Source organism: Sesamum indicum, linkage group LG10 (genome assembly GCF_000512975.1).
Source record: "Sesamum indicum cultivar Zhongzhi No. 13 linkage group LG10, S_indicum_v1.0, whole genome shotgun sequence".
Classification (NCBI taxonomy): domain Eukaryota; kingdom Viridiplantae; phylum Streptophyta; class Magnoliopsida; order Lamiales; family Pedaliaceae; genus Sesamum; species Sesamum indicum.
In genome coordinates, this window is record NC_026154.1 from 1,045,891 (window position 1) to 1,064,460 (window position 18,570).

Genomic DNA, 18,570 nt, shown 5'->3' on the forward strand with positions numbered 1-18,570 from the left:
TCGTCCTGTCGCCGGCGAATCGACGAGAATAATCCGCGGCGGTCAATTTCAAAGCCCAGTCGCTGTCGTGGTCGGATCGCAAAATTGATTGAGGGGTTTTATTCTCCTCACTATGGGTAATTGAATGGTATATGTGGTGGCTACAAATTCCAAGTAATGGCGGCGGAATTGAAGAGAGAAGGTGGCGGGGAATGGCGGGGATTTCACAACTTTGATTTCCCATCAGTTTTTTTTTTTTATTTTCCACGTATGCGCCACATATGCGCCACATCAGCTTCTCCAGCCAATCATAATCGAGCCCCCAATTTTAAAAGTCACATGCATTGCATGTGACTTTTTCCGGCGAGCCACAAAATTTTCGTGCCAAATTTGGACTGAAATTGCGAATTTTTCAGTTTTACGGGACCAAATTGAAACCCTAAAAACTTACGGGATTGAAACGAAAATGGCCTATAGCTGTGGGACGAAAATTGTCTTTTGCCCTTTTTTTTAAATGTGAAATTCTGAGGCTTGAAGAAATGATTGTGCAGGAAGTATGCATCCCCCATGTTTCAAAATTCTCATTTCTGAGGAGACAGCATTACGCAATATACAAATATGGCAATGAACGTGCAAGAAACTGCATTTTCCTGATTTTTCTTCAATAACAATATCTTTTATTTTATTTAAGTTGAGATTTGTTGATAAGAATATTTAAGCAAAATAGCAACAACTCAATCAAAATTCTACCCCTAGATTATAATCCATCAGAGATCAATCACCGATTACGGTAATCTACAAGGCAGTTTGGATCTTTTATTACAAATTCATACAGAATATCTCGTATGCTATCCAATTCGTATGTATAAATTTCTATATAAATGTTAAAAGAAATACTAGACGCGACGTTAATTTACAATAAAACATCGTAACTGTATATTAAACGGTCCTGAAATTTGAATTTATCTCGACAAGAGTTGAAGCTATGATACATGCACGATCGATTCATCAACGATGAGCTCCCATGATTAAACTGCATCTTTTTTTTTTTCCAAAGAGTCTGACTTTCACTAATCATACTTATTAATCAAAACCAATTCATGCATCAAATTATTACATCTAATCATTTGACTAAACAAATAGAAACTGTTTGATATGCCTATAAATTGCTTCAATGCAGACATAATTTTCATACCAAAGAGGGAAAGATCCAACTTTTGAGTGTGCAAGAAGATGAAGGGAAGCTTTAAGACGTTGTTGTTCCTTTCAGTTTTATGTGTTGTAGCCATTGGAATTTGCAATGCAGGTGAGCTAAAGATGAAGTACTACCACAAGAAATGCCCTTTAGCAGAAACCATTGTGAGAGAAATCACATGGAACAGAGTTGAGGCTAATCCTAGTTTGGCTGCTAAGTTGCTGAGGCTGCATTATCATGACTGTTTTGTTAGGGTAAGAAAACACTTACTCTGTTTTGTTAGGATAAAAAGGCTTTTTGTGGTTCTATTTTGTCTGAAAACTTGGTTGTTGTAGGGCTGTGATGCGTCGGTTCTATTAGACTCGACGCAGAATAATACGGCTGAAAAATCGGCCCCTCCAAATCGATCTCTTTCAGGATACGACATTATCGATGATATTAAGACACAACTCGAAGAAGAATGCCCTGGCGTTGTTTCCTGTGCTGATATTGTAGCTTTGGCTGCTAGAGATGCAGTTTCTTACCAGGTAACATTATAAAGTCAGAACTTATGATCCCTTCAACTCTTTGTGCAGTAATCTTGATTGATTATGTGTCTGAAACTGAGTAGTGTATGTGATCAGTTTGGACAGTTTGGAAGACCAATGTGGCAAGTTTTCACGGGCAGGGAAGACGGGAAAGTATCGTTAGCCTCTGAGGCTGCAGCTAAGCTGCCATCTGCATTTGCAGATTTCACTACATTGTTGAAAATATTTGCTGATAATGGCTTAGATATATCAGATCTTGTGGCTTTATCAGGTGACGATATATAATTAGTTTGTTACGATTATGTATAAATTTTTATGCATATTTTGTTGTTTAGTTCAATTATTTACGACAAGTTTGTCCGATACTATGCAGGAGCACACACCATCGGAGTGTCTCGTTGCTTGTTGGTTGCACGAAGATTGTACAATTTCACAGGAAAGGGTGATTCAGACCCTTCGCTAAACGTTGAATACGCTAATAAGTTGAGGGCTATTTGTCCGAATCCAATTAATTCGTCTACTATTATAGAGATGGACCCTCAAAGCTCACTTTCCTTTGACAGCCATTACTTTGTGGCTTTGAACCAAAAGAAGGGCCTTTTTGTGTCTGATGCAGCCCTTCTAACAGACCCTCAAGCGGCTCTGATCGCGCGTAATTTTGAGAATCCACACGTCTTCTTTGCTCGTTTTGCTCGATCGATGGTGAAAATGGGAGCCGTTGGAGTGCTTACGAATGGCAAGGGGGAGATAAGGAAGAATTGTAGAGTTGTGAATGGCTGAGATGTATGTTTAATTTGTTGTGTTGTAAGCTTGATCATTTGGTGCATTTGTGAATTGTGAATTGTGATCATGAGTATTTGTTTGATTCTAGTCTTGTTTTTGTTTAGTTTTGAGGAATATGTACAACGTTTTAGTAACAAGATTGTACAACTGCATTGTAAGAAACATTTGAGGTTTCTTGCAGCTGGGATGAATTGAGACAATGTTTTAACACATGCATGATTGTAGACTTGCGGTCATGATTAAAGTTGTTTTTGTCAGAAATTAAAGGGAACTAAAAGTTTGAAACTAAAAATTTCAAATTATTTAGACAAAGAAATTAACTCGTGGGACGTAAAGTACAATTCTCCCTATAATATGTTAAGGTAATTAGGATATAATAACATTGGTGCTAATTCAATTATAATTTGGATGTGAATAATTTCAAAGGTGACACCGACCCATCGATTTTATGAAAACACAGTGCCCCAACCCCACGGATCCCGCCACTGTTGTCGGCATGGACCCCAAACCCACGGATCCCGCCACTGTTGTCGGCATGGACCCCAACAGCACCCTCTCCTTCGACTCACACTACTTCACGGCTGTCAACAAGAACCAGGGCCTATACCCTGCTCACGGACCCGGCGTCCGCTGGAATCGTCAGATGGTTCCAATAGCAGGCTGCGTTTTTCACGCAGTTGGGGAAGTCGATGGTGAAAATGGGAGGGATTCAAGTGCTGGTCGGGGATGCTGGGGAGGAACTGCCGTGTGGTTAATTGATGCATGATGCATCTATATATGATCTATATGATAATTGTTCAAGTAATTGAATGTGATGATTAAGCTATGGATCCTTGAATGCACTTGGATAGGTCTCTAGAACCAAACAGATGTGTGGTATTGCATGTAGTTTAGAGTATATATGTTTGTGTTGAGTTCTTGGTAATTGTACCAAGGATTTTCAAACTTTAATTGTATTGGTTTGAAGCCCAATAAATTGTGAAATTTTAATTTAGATTCAGTTTGATCCAATTTAAATTAATTATATGACATGTATAATATATTTATCATGCAATTGATGAAATTTAGAAATTATGACCAATTACATAGCAATTGCATATCACAAACTTTGTGATTAATTTGATCAATCAAACCTGATTTAAGTAAAATTTTTCAAATAAAATTGCATTTTTTCTGCCGCACAAAATAAAGGGGTCTGCACTTTTGGTCCTTTACTTTACACATTTTTTTTTTAAAAGATCACTATTTTAACCTTTTCTCATATTTAGTCCCAAAAAATCACTTTTTATAAAATAATAATAGCAATGAGAGAAAAAAAAAATTGTAATTTTGCCCACTTCTCACTATATATACTTACAAGTTTTAATATGAGAAATAATATTGGGAAATTCCAGTTGAATTTAATTTAATTATATGTTAGTTATATGACCAGTTACATAATAAATATAATAATATTTTTATTATAATTAACTAATTAATTTTGCGACTAGAATTTTTTGAGAATATATTTGAGTGATAGAGGAGAACAAATTAACATGGATCATATATATGTTGGAGGGTGAAGCAAATGGATGGGTCATACTCTTATCCATCTATCAATATAAACAAATAAAATATTATAAAACAATTCCATCCAATCTCATTTTATCCATTAATTATTTATCTCATAAATAGATAATGTATATTATAATTAGCATCAACTTATATTATATTTTTTATATAATAAAAAATATATTTTGTTATTTTATTTTTTTGATAACCAAAAGGGATTTTTTTAAATAGTTTTCCCCGCCCCCCTTTTTTCGAGGTTACATAGTAATGCCACGAATATTTGCAATAGTTAAAAATAAAATTTTATCAATTTTTTACTAAAAACTAAGGTGATAAAATATATTTTTTTTTTACTTTTAGACTGCTTAAATTAAATTAATTTAAATTTTAACATGTTTTTGAAAATCTTTAACTTCAAGTTCATTTTTCATTTTTTATTTTGAAGCACCCTTACAAAAATACCACTCAATCTTTCTCAACTTTTGGCACTTTTATATTTTTTGAAATTAATGACAAACTTATCAATAAAAATATTAATTATTTATAATTTTAAATGTTTTTGCACATAGATGGAGTGTGTCGTGTAAGGCTAGTAAAAGTAGAAACTATTGCAAACTCGGTGCTACGGTAAGAGTAACGGAAACTAAAAAGCAAATAATGAAAATCTAGGGGAACATTCAGCAATTAGAAACAAAGTGAGGGGCTGATTCCAAAGAGTTGCCAATAAATTGCAGTAACTCAAAATCATTGCCCAAAACTTCAAATGCGTTTCAGTTTCTAGTAGGGTTCCCATGGAGAGAGGCAAGAGAATTCAAGCCATTAATGGCGAAATTCCGTTACCTGAAGCCATCATTCAACACATACAATCTTTCCTCGACGGAAAACAAGCTGCCCAAACGAGTGTTCTGTCCAAATCATGGTACAATGCATGGTTAACTCGCCCAAATGTCGATTTAGACGAGCGCAATTTCCCGATCATCGACGCAAAATCCCTAATTCCAGACGAGTTCTTGATTTTTGCGAAGAAGACTATGGAAAGGTACCGAAATTTTAATTTGAAGATTGAGAGTTTCAGGCTGTGGATGCGAAGTACTAGACCAGGTTCAATTTCTCTGGCTAATGAGTTGATATTGGGAGCTTTGAAAATGGATGTTAATGGTATCGATCTCGAATTTGATCCCCCGAACATGAGTTTCGTTTTACCTGATCAGGTGCTTGAATTCCAAACCCTAATCAGATTATCTGTGATTGGTTGCAAGATTGATCCGCCGGTGGGTGGAAAAGTAAATTGTTTGGGACTTAAATCGCTTACTTTGAGCACAGTGCGTATAGGAGACGATTTAGTTTGGGATATAATTTCGAGCTGCCCCTTGATTGAGAACTTGGTATTATCCATATGTGAGGGCATGGTTGAAGTTAGGAAACTTAATTTTGTTAGAAAGGTCACCAAAATGTTGACATTGAGGAGTCCCTCGATTGAGTTTGATAAACGAAATTCGGGTTCGGTTGTTGCTGCTCCGATCAAGGTGTCTGAGTTTTATAAATTGAAGTGTTTATTGTTGGAGAGGGTGACTATTGATAACTTGTTTTTTCGTGACTTTGCACATAAATTTCCTTGCTTGGAGGATTTGAGCATTCAGTATTGCTATGGCTACAAAGGAATTCAAATTTCAAGTCGAACGATTAAGTGCATAAGCATGGGGCAGACGAGGATGTTGAGGGGCAAGTTTGATGTTCCCAATATTCGTAAGTTTAGCTTTTCAGGGTCAAGTATACCTTCCCTGTCTTTTACAACAGCTTCAAGAGATTGGGAGTCTGATATATCATTATCGTGCTCACGCTATCACCTTGGAGTTCCATGGTTCCTTGAGCTGAAAAAATTACTGTCAAAGTTGAGCCAGTCCAAAATTTCTCTTAATATCTGGTTTCTCTTGGAGAAGCGCATTGATTGTATGGGAGATAATCAAGGTTTACCTATGCCTGTGGTGGAGAATTTGATATTATCAATGAATTCACGATCCGCAGTCGGTTCTGCTCTTTTGGATGGTTTATTTTGGAGTTTTCATCCTAAGGTCATAACTCTATCTTGGTTTCCTAGGTCACTTAATGAACCGAACAACACTCTGATAGAGCTTCTCTGCAAGAAACTGATACTACAAGAAAGTGAAAGTAGCTGCAGTCAAAACCTAAGTGTGCTTGACTTGCATGATTTAGAGGATGTAAATGTGGAAATTCGTGAAGATTCTCGTTCAGAGTGGCGGCCTCTGCCCTGGAAGGCTTTGTTAGATGCTTCAACAAGTCCAGAGAAGAAAAAGAAAGTTCGCTTCCTATTGAAATGGGTTTCGTCCGCCTGATCATCCTGAAGTTAGATAATTGAAATGGGTTTCGTCCGCCTGATCATCCTGAAGTTAGATAATATAATGTTCTTGTAATATCTTTTTTTCTCCCTTCCTAAGAAGCTACACTATGAGTTTCTGTTAGGATCTTAATTGTATGGGATAGAACTGAAATGCTGTAACTATGAATTATTGTTGTGTTGTAGAGTATGTTATCAAATTTGTTTTCTCGTACTTTGCTCACAAGAATGCATACTATGATTAGTCGTAGTAATTGATGATGATTGGCAGAGAAACTCAGTCATGTTGGAATCATGGAACCACTCAAGTAGGGTGGGCACGGGTGGTAGTATATTTGACTACCAGATACAAACTCGATAAATTGGGTACCCGACTAATCGGGTACCTGACTAATCGGGTACCTGTTAAAGTTGGGTACCTGAAATTGGGTACTTTTTTTTTTGGTTAATTTAAATGTGAAGTAGAAGCATTAAATATATATTTAAAATTTTGTTCTTTTTTTGAAAATTTTATACTTATAAATTGTAATTTGTATGCATGGTGTGACTTTATTTTTAAAATATTATTCAAAAATTTAACATAAATTATGATATCAATTTATTGAGTTAAAAAATGGTATAACATCAATTAATTCAAATTAATAAATAAAATAATCCAATTCGTAATATCAATAATTTGATGAGTAGATCAATCAACTCATATGTCATTCTCTTTTTTGCTTTATTATTTTATTACTAACAATAAATAATTTTATTTTTTTTTATCATTTTTTAATAAATATCGAGTATCGTATTAATCTGATCGGGTATTTATCTCTATCTGATCTAGACAAAATCGGGTTTGGATAATCCGAAATCCAAAAATTATATAAAATTTACCTTACTCAATCAATTCAAATCTTTTCGAATCAGGCCGGGACCTAAAGAATCCAATCCAAATGCTCACCCCTGATAGGATGTCTCGGAATTGTGCATAGAATTTTGGGACATCACCCTAAAGATGAGGTTGAAAAGCTCGTTTTGATGCCCTTGTTGCGATGGGAACTAGATGACCAATGACCATTACCATTCAAAAGCTCTCGTTTCCACCTAATAACTAGACAGCAACGGCTACACCTCAAAATTACTTACCGACGTATGATGTTATTCATGAGAACGATGCCACTTTAATGGTACCACTCAACTTGCACTAAGGTAGCATGATTACTTTTGTTTGGTATCAAACACCAAGATCCACGAGCGTGATTATAGACATTAGTCGTTAATTTATTTCAACTTGTACTGAGGTGCCATGATTATTTTTGTTTAGTATAAAAAACTCAAGAGAGAACTTTTTCACGCATCCATGAACGTGGTCATGGACATCAGTCGGTTGATTTATTTCAACTTGTATTCAGATGGTATAACACTTATCTTTGGTATCAAACACTGGGAGCGAATATTTTTATGCATCCATGAACATGATCACGGACATTAGACGTTGATTTATTTGGACTTGCGGTTCTTTGTTTTGTATTTAAGCTTCAATTTTACGAATCATTTGAAAATGAGACTTTTGAGCGTCCAATCCACTCTTATCAGGTCTTACAAACAATCTCTAAAAATAAAAATTTGGGATAGTGATCACATATGAGATTCCATTCTTGTAAATAGGTAAACTTAATCTCAAACTGGGTACATATTAAAAAAGAAATAAGTTTTTTCATGATTTTAATTTTCATTGAATTACTGAGAATTTATTCCAAAAATGGGGTGTGGGGTTGATTGGTTTTGTGATATTTTTTTATGGACGACTGTTATAAATTAGCCCTGTCAAGTCCCTTTTTGTTTTATTTAAAAATTTATTTTATTATATTTTTATGACGTTAGTTGGGTGTAGATTCATGGGCGATATCAAGATCGACTTCAGTATTCAATCACAAACCGAATATTCAATCAACCCTAATTCGATTTGTAGGCGTTTTCTCCCCATGGAAAATGGGAAAGGGAAAAGAGTCGAAGCCATTGATGACCAATTGCAGCTTCCGGAATCCATTATTCAGCACATACAATCTTTCCTCACTGGAAAAGAAGCTGCTTCGACGGCTGTGCTCTCCAAATCATGGTACAATTCTTGGTTAACTCGGCCGGCTCTCGATTTTGATGAACGCAATTTTCAGAATCAGAACTCGGATCCGCAGAATGATGACAAGTTCTTCAATTTTGTGAAGAGGAGTATGGAAAGGTACCATGGCTTGAACTTAACTATAGAGAGTTTCAAGCTTTGGATGAGTGTTAGGGATGTTGATTCTTCTTCTCTTGCTTCTGAATTGATTGTGAAAGCTGTGAAAATGGGTGCTAATGGGGTCAATCTCGAATTTAGTCCCCCAATTTCAGAGTACATTTTGCCAAAGGAATTGCTTGAAGCCGAGTCTTTGGTTGGATTATCTCTTGCTGGGTGTAAAATCTTTAGTGGGGAGGTTATGTGTTTGAGACTTAAGTCGCTCCGTTTATGTAAGGTCTGTGTAGAAGATGATATGATCAGGGATATAATGTTAGGATGCCCTATGATTGAGAATTTTGTCTTGTCTGATTGTGAGGGTTTTGTGAAAGTTAATGTGAGTAAAATGGTTGAACTCAAGAGATTTAGTGTTATTAGACATGTGACTAATCCAGTAGTATTCAGGAGCCCCTTTATCGAATTTGAAGAACAAAGTGTCGGATCAATTATTGATGGTCGAGCCAATCTGTCTGAATTTCGTAAACTCAGTTGTTTGTTTTTGGAAAGCGTGAAGATAGGCAAGATGTTATTTTCTGATTTCTCAAACAAGTTCCCTTGCTTGGAGGATTTGACAGTTCACCATTGTGTTGGATGTTTTGTATTCAATATTTCGAGTCAATCACTTAAGTACATAAGCTTGGCACATACGAGGAGATTGGAAGTCCAACTTGATGTTCCAAATATCCATAAGATCAAGTTTTCAGGATCAAGCATCCCTTCCTTGACTTTTATTACAGCTTCAAGGGAATGGGAGTCTGATATAGCACTTTCATGCTGGAACTATCTTGGTGTTTCATGGTTACTTGAGCTGAAAAAGTTTCTGACAAATTTGGGTCCGTCCAGAATTACTCTCCGTATCGAGTTATTCGCAGAAAACCGCATTGATTGCTTGCCAGTTGTTCAAGGTTTAAGTAAACCTATAGTGGAGAATTTGATATTAATGGCGCATTCGTCATATTCTGTATCCTCTACTTTGTTGGACGGTATATTTTGGAGTTTTCGACCTAAGGTCATAACTCAATGTCTCTTTCCCGTATTGGGCATCAAATCGGCAAACACTAACATCATCCAGCCTCAGTTCTGGAAAGCAAGCAATGACTTGTTGCGGCTTCTATGCAACAGGCTGATGGACATAGAAAATTCCAATTGCTGCAACTCAATTGAAAAAAATATTGGCTGGCATGAGCTCGAGGAAGTAAATGCTGAATTTTTTTCAGATACTATTATGGAATGGCAGCCTCTGCCCTGGAAGACTTTGTTAGATGATGTAGAAAGTCCAGAAAAAGAAGTACAAATCCGTTTCCTATTGAGATGGCAATCACCTGAAAATGCTGGACCTTCCCATGGTCCGCTTGACTAGTTTTCTTTTGCATCCGCTGTTTCCTTTTTTCTTTTGCTATAAGATGAAGCCAATACTATAGGTTTTTCTTTTGAGTAACGATTCTGAAATCCAAAATGTTCTTCCTGCGCTCCATTTCCTAGTGTTATTAATGATGCAGGAACTGATACCAAACTTTTATGGTCTTGAATCGTGTTGGGTTTAATAGAATATTTTCTGTGCACAATTTAGTTAATAATGTTCTTGTTCGCAGAGAACACAATTAGATCATGTTGAAATTTCACTAGAAACATGATCTCATGCAACTATCATTATATATGCTATTTTGGAATTGCCATGCCAAAGCTCAGGGCAAAGTTTGCTTATAGCAATCCTAAGCTCAAGCCAGAGCATATCAGGCAGCACAGCAATTTGCCTAGGGCCTTATGCAAATCATGCCATCTTTGTATTATCATTACTGAGGGTCGTCAATACTTTGATATACTAGAGCTGCAACCTGATTATAATCAGAGCTCAATCTAAGACTAAATTTTACAGTCCATAATGGAAGGCAAGTTTTTGAGTACATAACTTTGTACAAAATTTCTAGCATCTAGGACATAATCTGTAGAGCTTCCCTAGCTTGTCCAAGTATATTAAAAACTGTTGCGGCGATATGAGAAGGCGACAATCCTGCTTGCATCAGTTGATCAGCTGGGGATCCATGGTCAATGTACCGATCAGGAAGAACCAGTGGCCTCCACTGCACAGGTTTTAATCATGCAAGATGAAATGTCAAAACATCGAAACTCGTGCATATATATATTCAATATCTAGTAAGTGTTCCCTAACGGAAAAATCAAGTTAGTAATACTAGAACTGAAGATTCGTACCTTTAACTTTCCATCAAGAAGCCCATCCAGGGCCATAAAATGAGCTACATGAGATCCAAAACCACCAATAGACCCTTCTTCCACGGTGATTAAGACCTCATGTGATTTGGCCAAGCTGCGTATAAGTGCCTGATCTAGTGGCTTGCAAAAGCGAGCATCAGCTACTGTCAAACGTAAACCATGGGGCTCTACCAAGGCAGCAGCGGCCAGACAGCTCTGAACAGCTGTTCCATAGCCCAAGAGAGCCACCCTCTCCCCTTCCTTCAGTATACGACCCTTCCCAATCTGAATGGAAGATGGAAACTCAATCTCAATTATGATCAGATAAGGGGCACTCATATTATAATTTAGTACTAACACCAACCTCAAGGGGAATGCCTTTGTTTCCCGGTGGAAGCTCCATGCCTATCCCATTGCCTCTTGGATAACGGAAACAGCTTGGCCGGTCGTCTATAGCAGCAGCAGTAGCAACCATGTGAAATAGTTCAGCTTCATCTGAAGGAGCCATCACCACCATGTTCGGAAGGCATGCCATAAAAGTAACATCGAACGCACCACAATGTGTTGGACCATCTGCTCCAACTAAGCCCGCTCTATCCATTGCAAACCTCACTGGCAGCTTCTGCAAATCAACATCATGCACTACCTGTGTATGGAGCCAAGGCCAGTTTGTTAAGAATTCTACGATCTCAAATAAGGGATAACTTCATGCTATCGACATGTGGTAGTAACCACGTGGTTATGAACTTGTGATCAATGATGTCACAAAGTGAAATGATGACGTTATCATATATGATCCAACAATCTACACTTAATTTGTGTTGCTACCCACAACATTAACATTAATCTCCCCTCAAAAGTAAGATAGGATAGCGGATTAGAGAAATGAGAAAAGAGACCGGCTTGCCTGATCATAAGCTCTTTGCATGAAAGATGAGTAGATTGCACAAAAAGGTTTGATGCCTTCACATGCCAAACCTGCGGCAAAAGTTACAGCATGCTGTTCTGCTATCCCAACATCAAAACACCTTGTTGGAAAACGGCGTTGGAAAAGGTTCAAACCCGTTCCACCTCCCATTGCAGCATGGATTGCAACGATATCCTTGTCTGCTTCGGCTTCTGCTATCAAAGCCTCAGCGAAGTAAGTTGTGTAAGACTGAGTTGGGGCATTGGATTTAAATTGCTTTCCTGTTGCGGGATCAAACTTGGTTACGCCTGCAAATAGGAAGCGCATCAATCAGTTCTGAAATTTATTCCAACTGAAAAGTGAATTACATGAGAGAGATAATATTTACAACGTTAAATGATCATTGGAGATTTATTATTAGTTGACTACTGTCCTGAAACATTGTAAATCATGTATATTTTCATTAGCCAGCTAAAACTTTGCAAATGGTCCAAGAACAAGTCCCTTCTGATAAATAAATTATTTTCATCAAATATTTTTACCATGGTATTTGTCTGCAGCTTTTTCAGCATATGGATATCCTCTGCCTTTCTCAGTCACAACGTGGATCAACACGGGACCTGTTGTTTTAGTACTCTTGACTTCTTTAAGAATTGCTGTAAGATCATCAATATTGTGGCCATCAACTGGACCAATATAATAAAGTCCTAGCTCTTCAAAAAGTGTTGATCCTGAACCACTTATCATCCCTCGAGCATATTCATCCACTTTTGCTGCAAGCTCATGCATCGGCCCTCCAATCTGCTTAGTAACTCCCTGAAACCATTTCAACCAAAATAAATCAAGGGCTCCCAAGAAATTTTACAGATTTCCTCAGTAACAATTCTTTCATAATACAACCTTAGCAACTTCTCTTAATTCTCTGAGTGGCCGATTGGACTGCAACCTGCTCAACGCACTACTCAAGGCTCCAACAGGAGGAATTGGACCATCTAGATTAGCAGTGGGTAAAGAAACTTGCTTGTTGTCATTAAGAATAACAATCATATCAGAGTCCAGGTAGCCGGCATTGTTCATTGCTTCATATGCCTGACCTGCTGTCATAGCACCATCACCTATAACAGCCACGACGTTATTCTTTCTTCCTTTGAGATCTCTCCCCACAGCCATTCCTTTTCAGCCAAGAAATCCAAGGATCAATGCGTAGAAACAATGAATCTCGGGCTTGTACATAATAACCACTTCACATAACCACATGTGAGATGGGATATACAAACACTAATGCAGCCAACAGCATCTATTCCGGAATACTATTCCATCTTCTATACCAAGGTATAGATTTTGGACATGTGCAAAACACATTAAGGCTGTTTGTCTCGCCTCTATGTTTATTTCACGAAAATTATAAAAGAGAGATATATATATAAGGAAACTTATAAAATAGTTTCGGGAAATAATTACCACAAGTGGATGTTTAGCATGACGAATATTGGTTTCAGCCTATTTAATATATAGATTTTTGACACGTGCAAAACACACTAATGCTTGATTGTCTTGTCTATATGCTTACTTTAGGGACATTCTTTTCCCAAAAATCCAATGCCAAACTGAATCGGCTGGCTTGCTGTTGTACCATCAATGGGATATTCTTAATAAGGAAACACAAGAATGTACCTAATCCTGCAGAGATAGTTGTAGAACTGTGACCAGCACCAAAGCAATCATAGTCACTCTCAGATCGCTTAGTAAAACCAGAAAGACCATCTGTCTGTCGTAAAGTTGCCATCTTGTCTCTTCTTCCAGTCAAAATTTTATGTGGATAAGACTGCAGCATACAGAACGTGATTATCAGAACAAATATAATGTTTTATAGTCATCCTCACAATGTATAAGTTCATAAGCTAATGTTTAACGGAAAAGAGTCATCACCTGGTGGCCAACATCCCAGAGTATTCTATCTTGGGGAGCATTGAAAACATAATGAAGAGCCACGGTTAGCTCAATAACGCCGAGGCTTGAACCAAGATGACCCCCAGTCTTGGAGACATTGAAGATAACATCGGATCGCAATTCATCAGCAAGTTGTTTCAGTTCCTACATAAAAATAAGTACTGAGTAAAAGGGACTAATTGGAGGATTAAAAATAAATATTATGCAAATGTTTCTTAAGTTTGATATTTAACCTTTGTGGAGAGATTCTTCATATGAATTGGATAGTTGATAGTGTCCAAGAGAGGAGTTGGAGGCTTCTGCGAAAAATACTCCCCTCTTTCTGTCAATGATGCACAAACTCCAGTTGACCTTTTCCTTATCTTCAAGACAGTACAAAACAACCATTTCAATCACTTGTTCCAATCCTAAACTTACAGCTGAAGATAAATGCAATTCTTCCTAGTATGCACCCAAAAAAAGATACAATAAACAAATATCACAAGGATACGAGCACTTTTGACAACAAAGGAATCTGGACCACAAGAATAATAAATAAATAGAATAAACATGACAAAATAATAAGAGACTGGAAGTTTCCAAGATTAGGCACATGGGCATCCTCAAAATAGTGAAAAAGAAAATTTACTGCTCAAATCTAGATTGAAAGAGATGAAAATTTTTCCAAACCTGATTATTCTTGGAGAAAGAGTGAGGCTGTAGATCCGACCCACGTAGCCACTGAGAGCCTAAACTGGTCTGTTTTTTAGCATCTGCACCCACTACTCCGCTGCTCAAATTCCCAGGAACGGCAAATGTGCAGAGAGCCATCGATATATGTATTGCTGTATATGTGTGTGTGTGTGTGTAGTTCAACAACACCAGAACTTCAAGAAGCCAAATAAAGAGTACAGATTACCGAGACATATACCAACGTCACTCTTCTTTCCCCGAAAAGAATTCAACTTTACTGTAAGTTCATGCAAAGAAATGGAGGGTTTGATTCTCTCTGCCTTTTCTTTCTATATTGTTCTGAGGTGGGCTGTTCTCATTTGAGTTCTCAAACAAAAAGCCAATGTGAAATGCCACTCTGTATATGTGTGTGTGTGGCTGTGATAAGACCAAGAAACAAAAAACTGTGAAGAGTTAAAGAGCAAATTCAAGAATTCTTGAAGAATCAAAGAATTGCGGGATCGATTCTCTTCATTTGCTAATTTTGCTTGATGGGGCATTCACAATTGACAGCATAGTTAGATAGTATCCTCTCTCCCTGTTTGATGAGCACATATATATATATATATATATGGTGGGTTGAGGGCCTGTATCAGTGTAAGGGAAATAGAGTGGAGAGGCATGCTCTCATTGGGCCACGTCATCAGAAATCACCAATGGATAGAGATATGATAATGTATCCATCTTCCTCTTGGGATACTTTTAGAAGTTGGATGATGATAGAATTATATTTTTTGTTCTTTAGGAATTTTACTTTGTGCTTACGATAATTCCAATGCAATCCAAACCATCCATGATTTATAGATTCTGTTGTTTTTTCCCTAACCAGAAAAGAGAATTTGTTGTTTTCAAGGTTTTGATTAGGTTCTTATTTAATCTGCTGCTATCCCCTTTCATTTGGCTCTCAAAATTTAATGTAGAAATGATGACTTTATCCAAGTGACAAATGAACCTGGCCTTGTTTTGTGTATTTCTTGGTTTTTACTATTAACTCTTGATATTATCCAATCATCTTTCTTCACACCCCAGATTTGATTCACCAAAAAGAGCAAGTGTTGAGGAACTCAGCAATTAATCTAAAATTTGCTTCTTGAAATCTGACAGTATTAAGCAATTCTTACCATATCATTGAATATTTACTCCACCTTCTCACTTGCATATAGTAATAGCCCAATTAGAAGGGAAATATTATTAAATTTAGAGTCAAAACTTTGTGGAGATTGCATGAAACTACCAATCCTGATTATCATAATAATCATCATGACCACAATGAATTTAAAATTTTATAGTTGACTTGACCTAATTGCAATAACAAAATTGGAAAAGCTTACCACAGTTGCAGGTCTGGTTCTTGGTTTGAAATGTGTCACAATTAGTGGCAAACAAATGTGACATTTGGATCCAATTTTCATGAGAATCCCACTTTAGTACCAGCCAATATGTCTTGGACCAATAGTGTTTTGTCAAGTCATAATTCTGGGTTGAAGGATGTCAAAATCATGAATTATGTGCCTTATCTCCAATTTCAAATAATGCTTGCTTTTCAATTTGTTTATTATGCTGTCACTGCAGACAATTTGATAGACAATGGTTATAATTACGTAAAGTATTAGTGATTACTTTCACCTCGCGCTTTATGCTCGAAAAATAGAATTGTTTATGATTAATTATTGATCGAGATAAAAATACAATAAACTACTTGAATACGCGACCTTTTATCATGAGATGGTATTCAGTCGAAATAACACGAAACTATAAAAAGTAAATTAGACTGCACAGAGATAGTGTGCATCTAAGCAATTAGTTGATATTTTGTAGCAATTTGAGACTGCTTGACCAGACTATGATGTAAGAAATAAATTGCAGTTGTTGGCTGCTGCTTGAGAGAAATTCATATTAAAACCAAATTGGGTAGCTAGCTGGCTTTCATGCCAAATTCGAGGGGAATCCATGACAACTATAGAGCAGCCAACAATTATTGCAGTAGACTGCTTTTAACATAGGCAAGGGGAAAATGCAGGAATTAGGCTTTCATTTTCTAAACATAAAACTTCACACAGAATTTGAAATCATGCATAGTGTTTGGTTTCATTTTTGACCCATTTCAGAGATAAACTAAAACATGAACAATGTTTGCCTTGATTTGTTTTGAAAGTTTTGGTGGTGTTTTGAAATAGTACCTCTTTTGTTTTTTGTCAAAATAAATCTATACTAATTATAGGCCCTACAACTAAAAAAATTATATACATACTCATACATATATATAAAAGATACAGATTTGACAATGAACAGTAATTTTTGTCTCCGACTAAACAACATCAAACATACCATACTTATTTTATATTATCTCAAAAAACAAATTCAAACATACACACTATCTGTAACACATACTTATTTATCTTTATTTTTCTCTCTGTGTCTCTACAAAACATACAAAAACAAGTTAAAAATGAAACCAAACATAGTTTTGGTGTTTTTACTGTAGTAATAGAGCCGGCAACTATACTAAGATGAATTGTATCTTATCTAGCACGGACGGCTCGTTAAAATAGGAAGTGATAACCAGCAGTGAGGTGAGAAAGTTTATGTAGCGACTGATAATAAGCAGTAAATTCATTATGCAATCAATTATTGGATAAACTTACCAGATATCAATATATGTTCGGATATTACACAAAGAAGCTCAAGAAATAAATGTGACTGAAGCGATTAGGTATCTAAGCGCTGATGGATGGTGTACCAATAGGTTTAAATTCCAGGGTCATTTTGCCAAAAGCTAACAGGATAACTTAGCAGGGTAAATTAGTTGTCCAGTTAGCATATTTCTTAGGGCTGGAAAGGGAAGATGGTATCTGTTCATGAACAAAGGCAGCTACAGAAGAGAACCAAAATGTTGAATGAATAACAAGCAAAAGCAATCTCATCAAGGTCTATTGAATAGCCAGATAACCATTGCAGTGGTGATAGTTATTGAAGTTCTTACTAACTATCAAGTGGCCGAGCAAGAAAAATTAGGTACAAAAGGAAAGACGTGGATTTCAAATTTGAACTGCCAAAATGTTAAATGAATGATAAGCCAAGGGGCTCTAGGTTAGCTTATTACCAACTTTCACTAATGCAGATTCCAAAGAATTCAGATAGTAATCAATAACCAAGTCCGTCAAACAACAAGAAGATTTGAAATTCTAAATGTGATAAAACCTATTTAGCCCACTTTGCACTTGAAAAGTTTTCTGTGAATATTAATAGGATTATCAAGCCAGAGACAACTTGACCAATGAAAACCCATATGTCAGCCACAAACTGGAGGCCGGTACTCACTTCATCTTTGCTTCAGTGAATAAAACGTGGCGATTCACACGAGGGTCATACTTCCGAAACTCAAGCTTTACATTATTGCTTTGGAGCCTCTTGGTCTTCTTCACCACGTAAAAGAATCCAGTCCCAGCAGCCGAGACAAGCTTCACCAACATAGCTCCTGCCTTCTTCTTTTCACCCATCTTTACCACTTAGAACAATATACACAAGCTAAAACAAGTACCTACAAAAAAACTCCAACTTTCAATATCCAAAATCAACAATAACTCTGAATGAGAAACACATATGCAAACTGCAAAATGCCCATGATTTCAAATCCAAGCTAATTTACAAAATAGAAGCATTACATAAAGATATAGGCGTACACTACAACAATATGACTCCATATTCCACCCCAAACAACCCCGGGGACAATAGAAAAAAACAAACAAGAAGCACGTCCACGGGAATAAACTTGCGGATCCAACTGAAACAAGGAAAAAGGCTTGAGTTTCCATGTATCTTTGAGGAAGCTCTCTTGTCGGAATAACATCAAACAGTTAGCATGCACTGTTTGCAATAACAAATGCAATCCCCAACACAAGAAAGGGTGTGAATGGAAATAGAAATAAAGAGTCAATTCATGCATATAAGAGCGGAAAGAGTACAATGGAGAGTGAATTCTTGTGTGAGCGAAAGTGTAGAATGAGCAGTAAGCTAGAAGATTACCACCGGCAAGTACGAGAGAGAGAGAGAGAGAATGACGGGGTTGGTAATAGTGTGTGCAAGTGAAATAGAATTGTATTTGGAATAAACCCTCCGAATTTACACCGGCCCATTTAT

General features: G+C 36.7%; 5 protein-coding genes across 6 annotated transcripts; 3 read left to right on the plus strand and 2 right to left on the minus strand.

The window, feature by feature from the left end:
• Positions 1,189 to 2,694, plus strand: LOC105171593 (peroxidase 24). Its single transcript, XM_020697477.1, has 4 exons — positions 1,189 to 1,428; positions 1,510 to 1,701; positions 1,798 to 1,972; positions 2,075 to 2,694. The coding sequence occupies exons 1-4, from the start codon at positions 1,213 to 1,215 to the stop codon at positions 2,479 to 2,481; spliced, it is 990 nt and encodes a 329-aa protein (XP_020553136.1). The 5' UTR covers positions 1,189 to 1,212; the 3' UTR covers positions 2,482 to 2,694.
• On the plus strand, positions 4,769 to 6,605 carry LOC105171448. The gene has a single exon (XM_011092568.2). The coding sequence runs from the start codon at positions 4,827 to 4,829 to the stop codon at positions 6,387 to 6,389; it is 1,563 nt and encodes a 520-aa protein (XP_011090870.1). The 5' UTR covers positions 4,769 to 4,826; the 3' UTR covers positions 6,390 to 6,605.
• LOC105171449 (putative FBD-associated F-box protein At5g22720) lies at positions 8,251 to 10,228 on the plus strand. Its single transcript, XM_011092569.2, has one exon. The coding sequence runs from the start codon at positions 8,251 to 8,253 to the stop codon at positions 10,009 to 10,011; it is 1,761 nt and encodes a 586-aa protein (XP_011090871.1). The 3' UTR covers positions 10,012 to 10,228.
• On the minus strand, positions 10,401 to 14,983 carry LOC105171450 (probable 1-deoxy-D-xylulose-5-phosphate synthase, chloroplastic). The gene is made up of 10 exons (XM_011092570.2): positions 14,389 to 14,983; positions 13,953 to 14,081; positions 13,699 to 13,863; positions 13,444 to 13,594; positions 12,670 to 12,941; positions 12,312 to 12,585; positions 11,770 to 12,077; positions 11,227 to 11,508; positions 10,863 to 11,147; positions 10,401 to 10,732 (listed from the first exon to the last, which is right to left on the minus strand). The coding sequence occupies exons 1-10, from the start codon at positions 14,527 to 14,529 to the stop codon at positions 10,583 to 10,585; spliced, it is 2,157 nt and encodes a 718-aa protein (XP_011090872.1). The 5' UTR covers positions 14,530 to 14,983; the 3' UTR covers positions 10,401 to 10,582.
• Positions 17,442 to 18,522, minus strand: LOC105171451 (50S ribosomal protein L33). 2 transcript variants are annotated; one of them, XM_011092571.2, is made up of 2 exons: positions 18,457 to 18,522; positions 17,442 to 17,971 (listed from the first exon to the last, which is right to left on the minus strand). In XM_011092571.2, the coding sequence occupies exon 2, from the start codon at positions 17,928 to 17,930 to the stop codon at positions 17,748 to 17,750; it is 183 nt and encodes a 60-aa protein (XP_011090873.1). In that variant the 5' UTR covers positions 17,931 to 17,971; positions 18,457 to 18,522; the 3' UTR covers positions 17,442 to 17,747. The 2 variants fall into 2 exon arrangements, with proteins under 2 accessions (XP_011090873.1, XP_011090874.1); XM_011092572.2 differs by having other exon boundaries at positions 18,396 to 18,486.

Bases quoted from the DNA above. Each gene is read 5' to 3' on its own strand.
- LOC105171450 (XM_011092570.2), bottom strand. From the start codon at position 14,529: ATGGCTCTCTGCACATTTGCCGTTCCTGGGAATTTGAGCAGCGGAGTA. The intron at 14,082-14,388 runs GTTTGGAAAAAT...ACTGTCTTGAAG, and splicing joins CTTTCTCCAAGAATAATCAG to ATAAGGAAAAGGTCAACTGG. The intron at 12,586-12,669 runs GTTGTATTATGA...AAATGGTTTCAG, and splicing joins AATTAAGAGAAGTTGCTAAG to GGAGTTACTAAGCAGATTGG.
- LOC105171451 (XM_011092571.2), bottom strand. From the start codon at position 17,930: ATGGGTGAAAAGAAGAAGGCAGGAGCTATGTTGGTGAAGCTTGTCTCG.
- LOC105171448 (XM_011092568.2), top strand. From the start codon at position 4,827: ATGGAGAGAGGCAAGAGAATTCAAGCCATTAATGGCGAAATTCCGTTA.
- LOC105171593 (XM_020697477.1), top strand. From the start codon at position 1,213: ATGAAGGGAAGCTTTAAGACGTTGTTGTTCCTTTCAGTTTTATGTGTT. The intron at 1,429-1,509 runs GTAAGAAAACAC...TGGTTGTTGTAG, and splicing joins ATCATGACTGTTTTGTTAGG to GGCTGTGATGCGTCGGTTCT. The intron at 1,973-2,074 runs GTGACGATATAT...GATACTATGCAG, and splicing joins AGATCTTGTGGCTTTATCAG to GAGCACACACCATCGGAGTG.
- LOC105171449 (XM_011092569.2), top strand. From the start codon at position 8,251: ATGACGTTAGTTGGGTGTAGATTCATGGGCGATATCAAGATCGACTTC.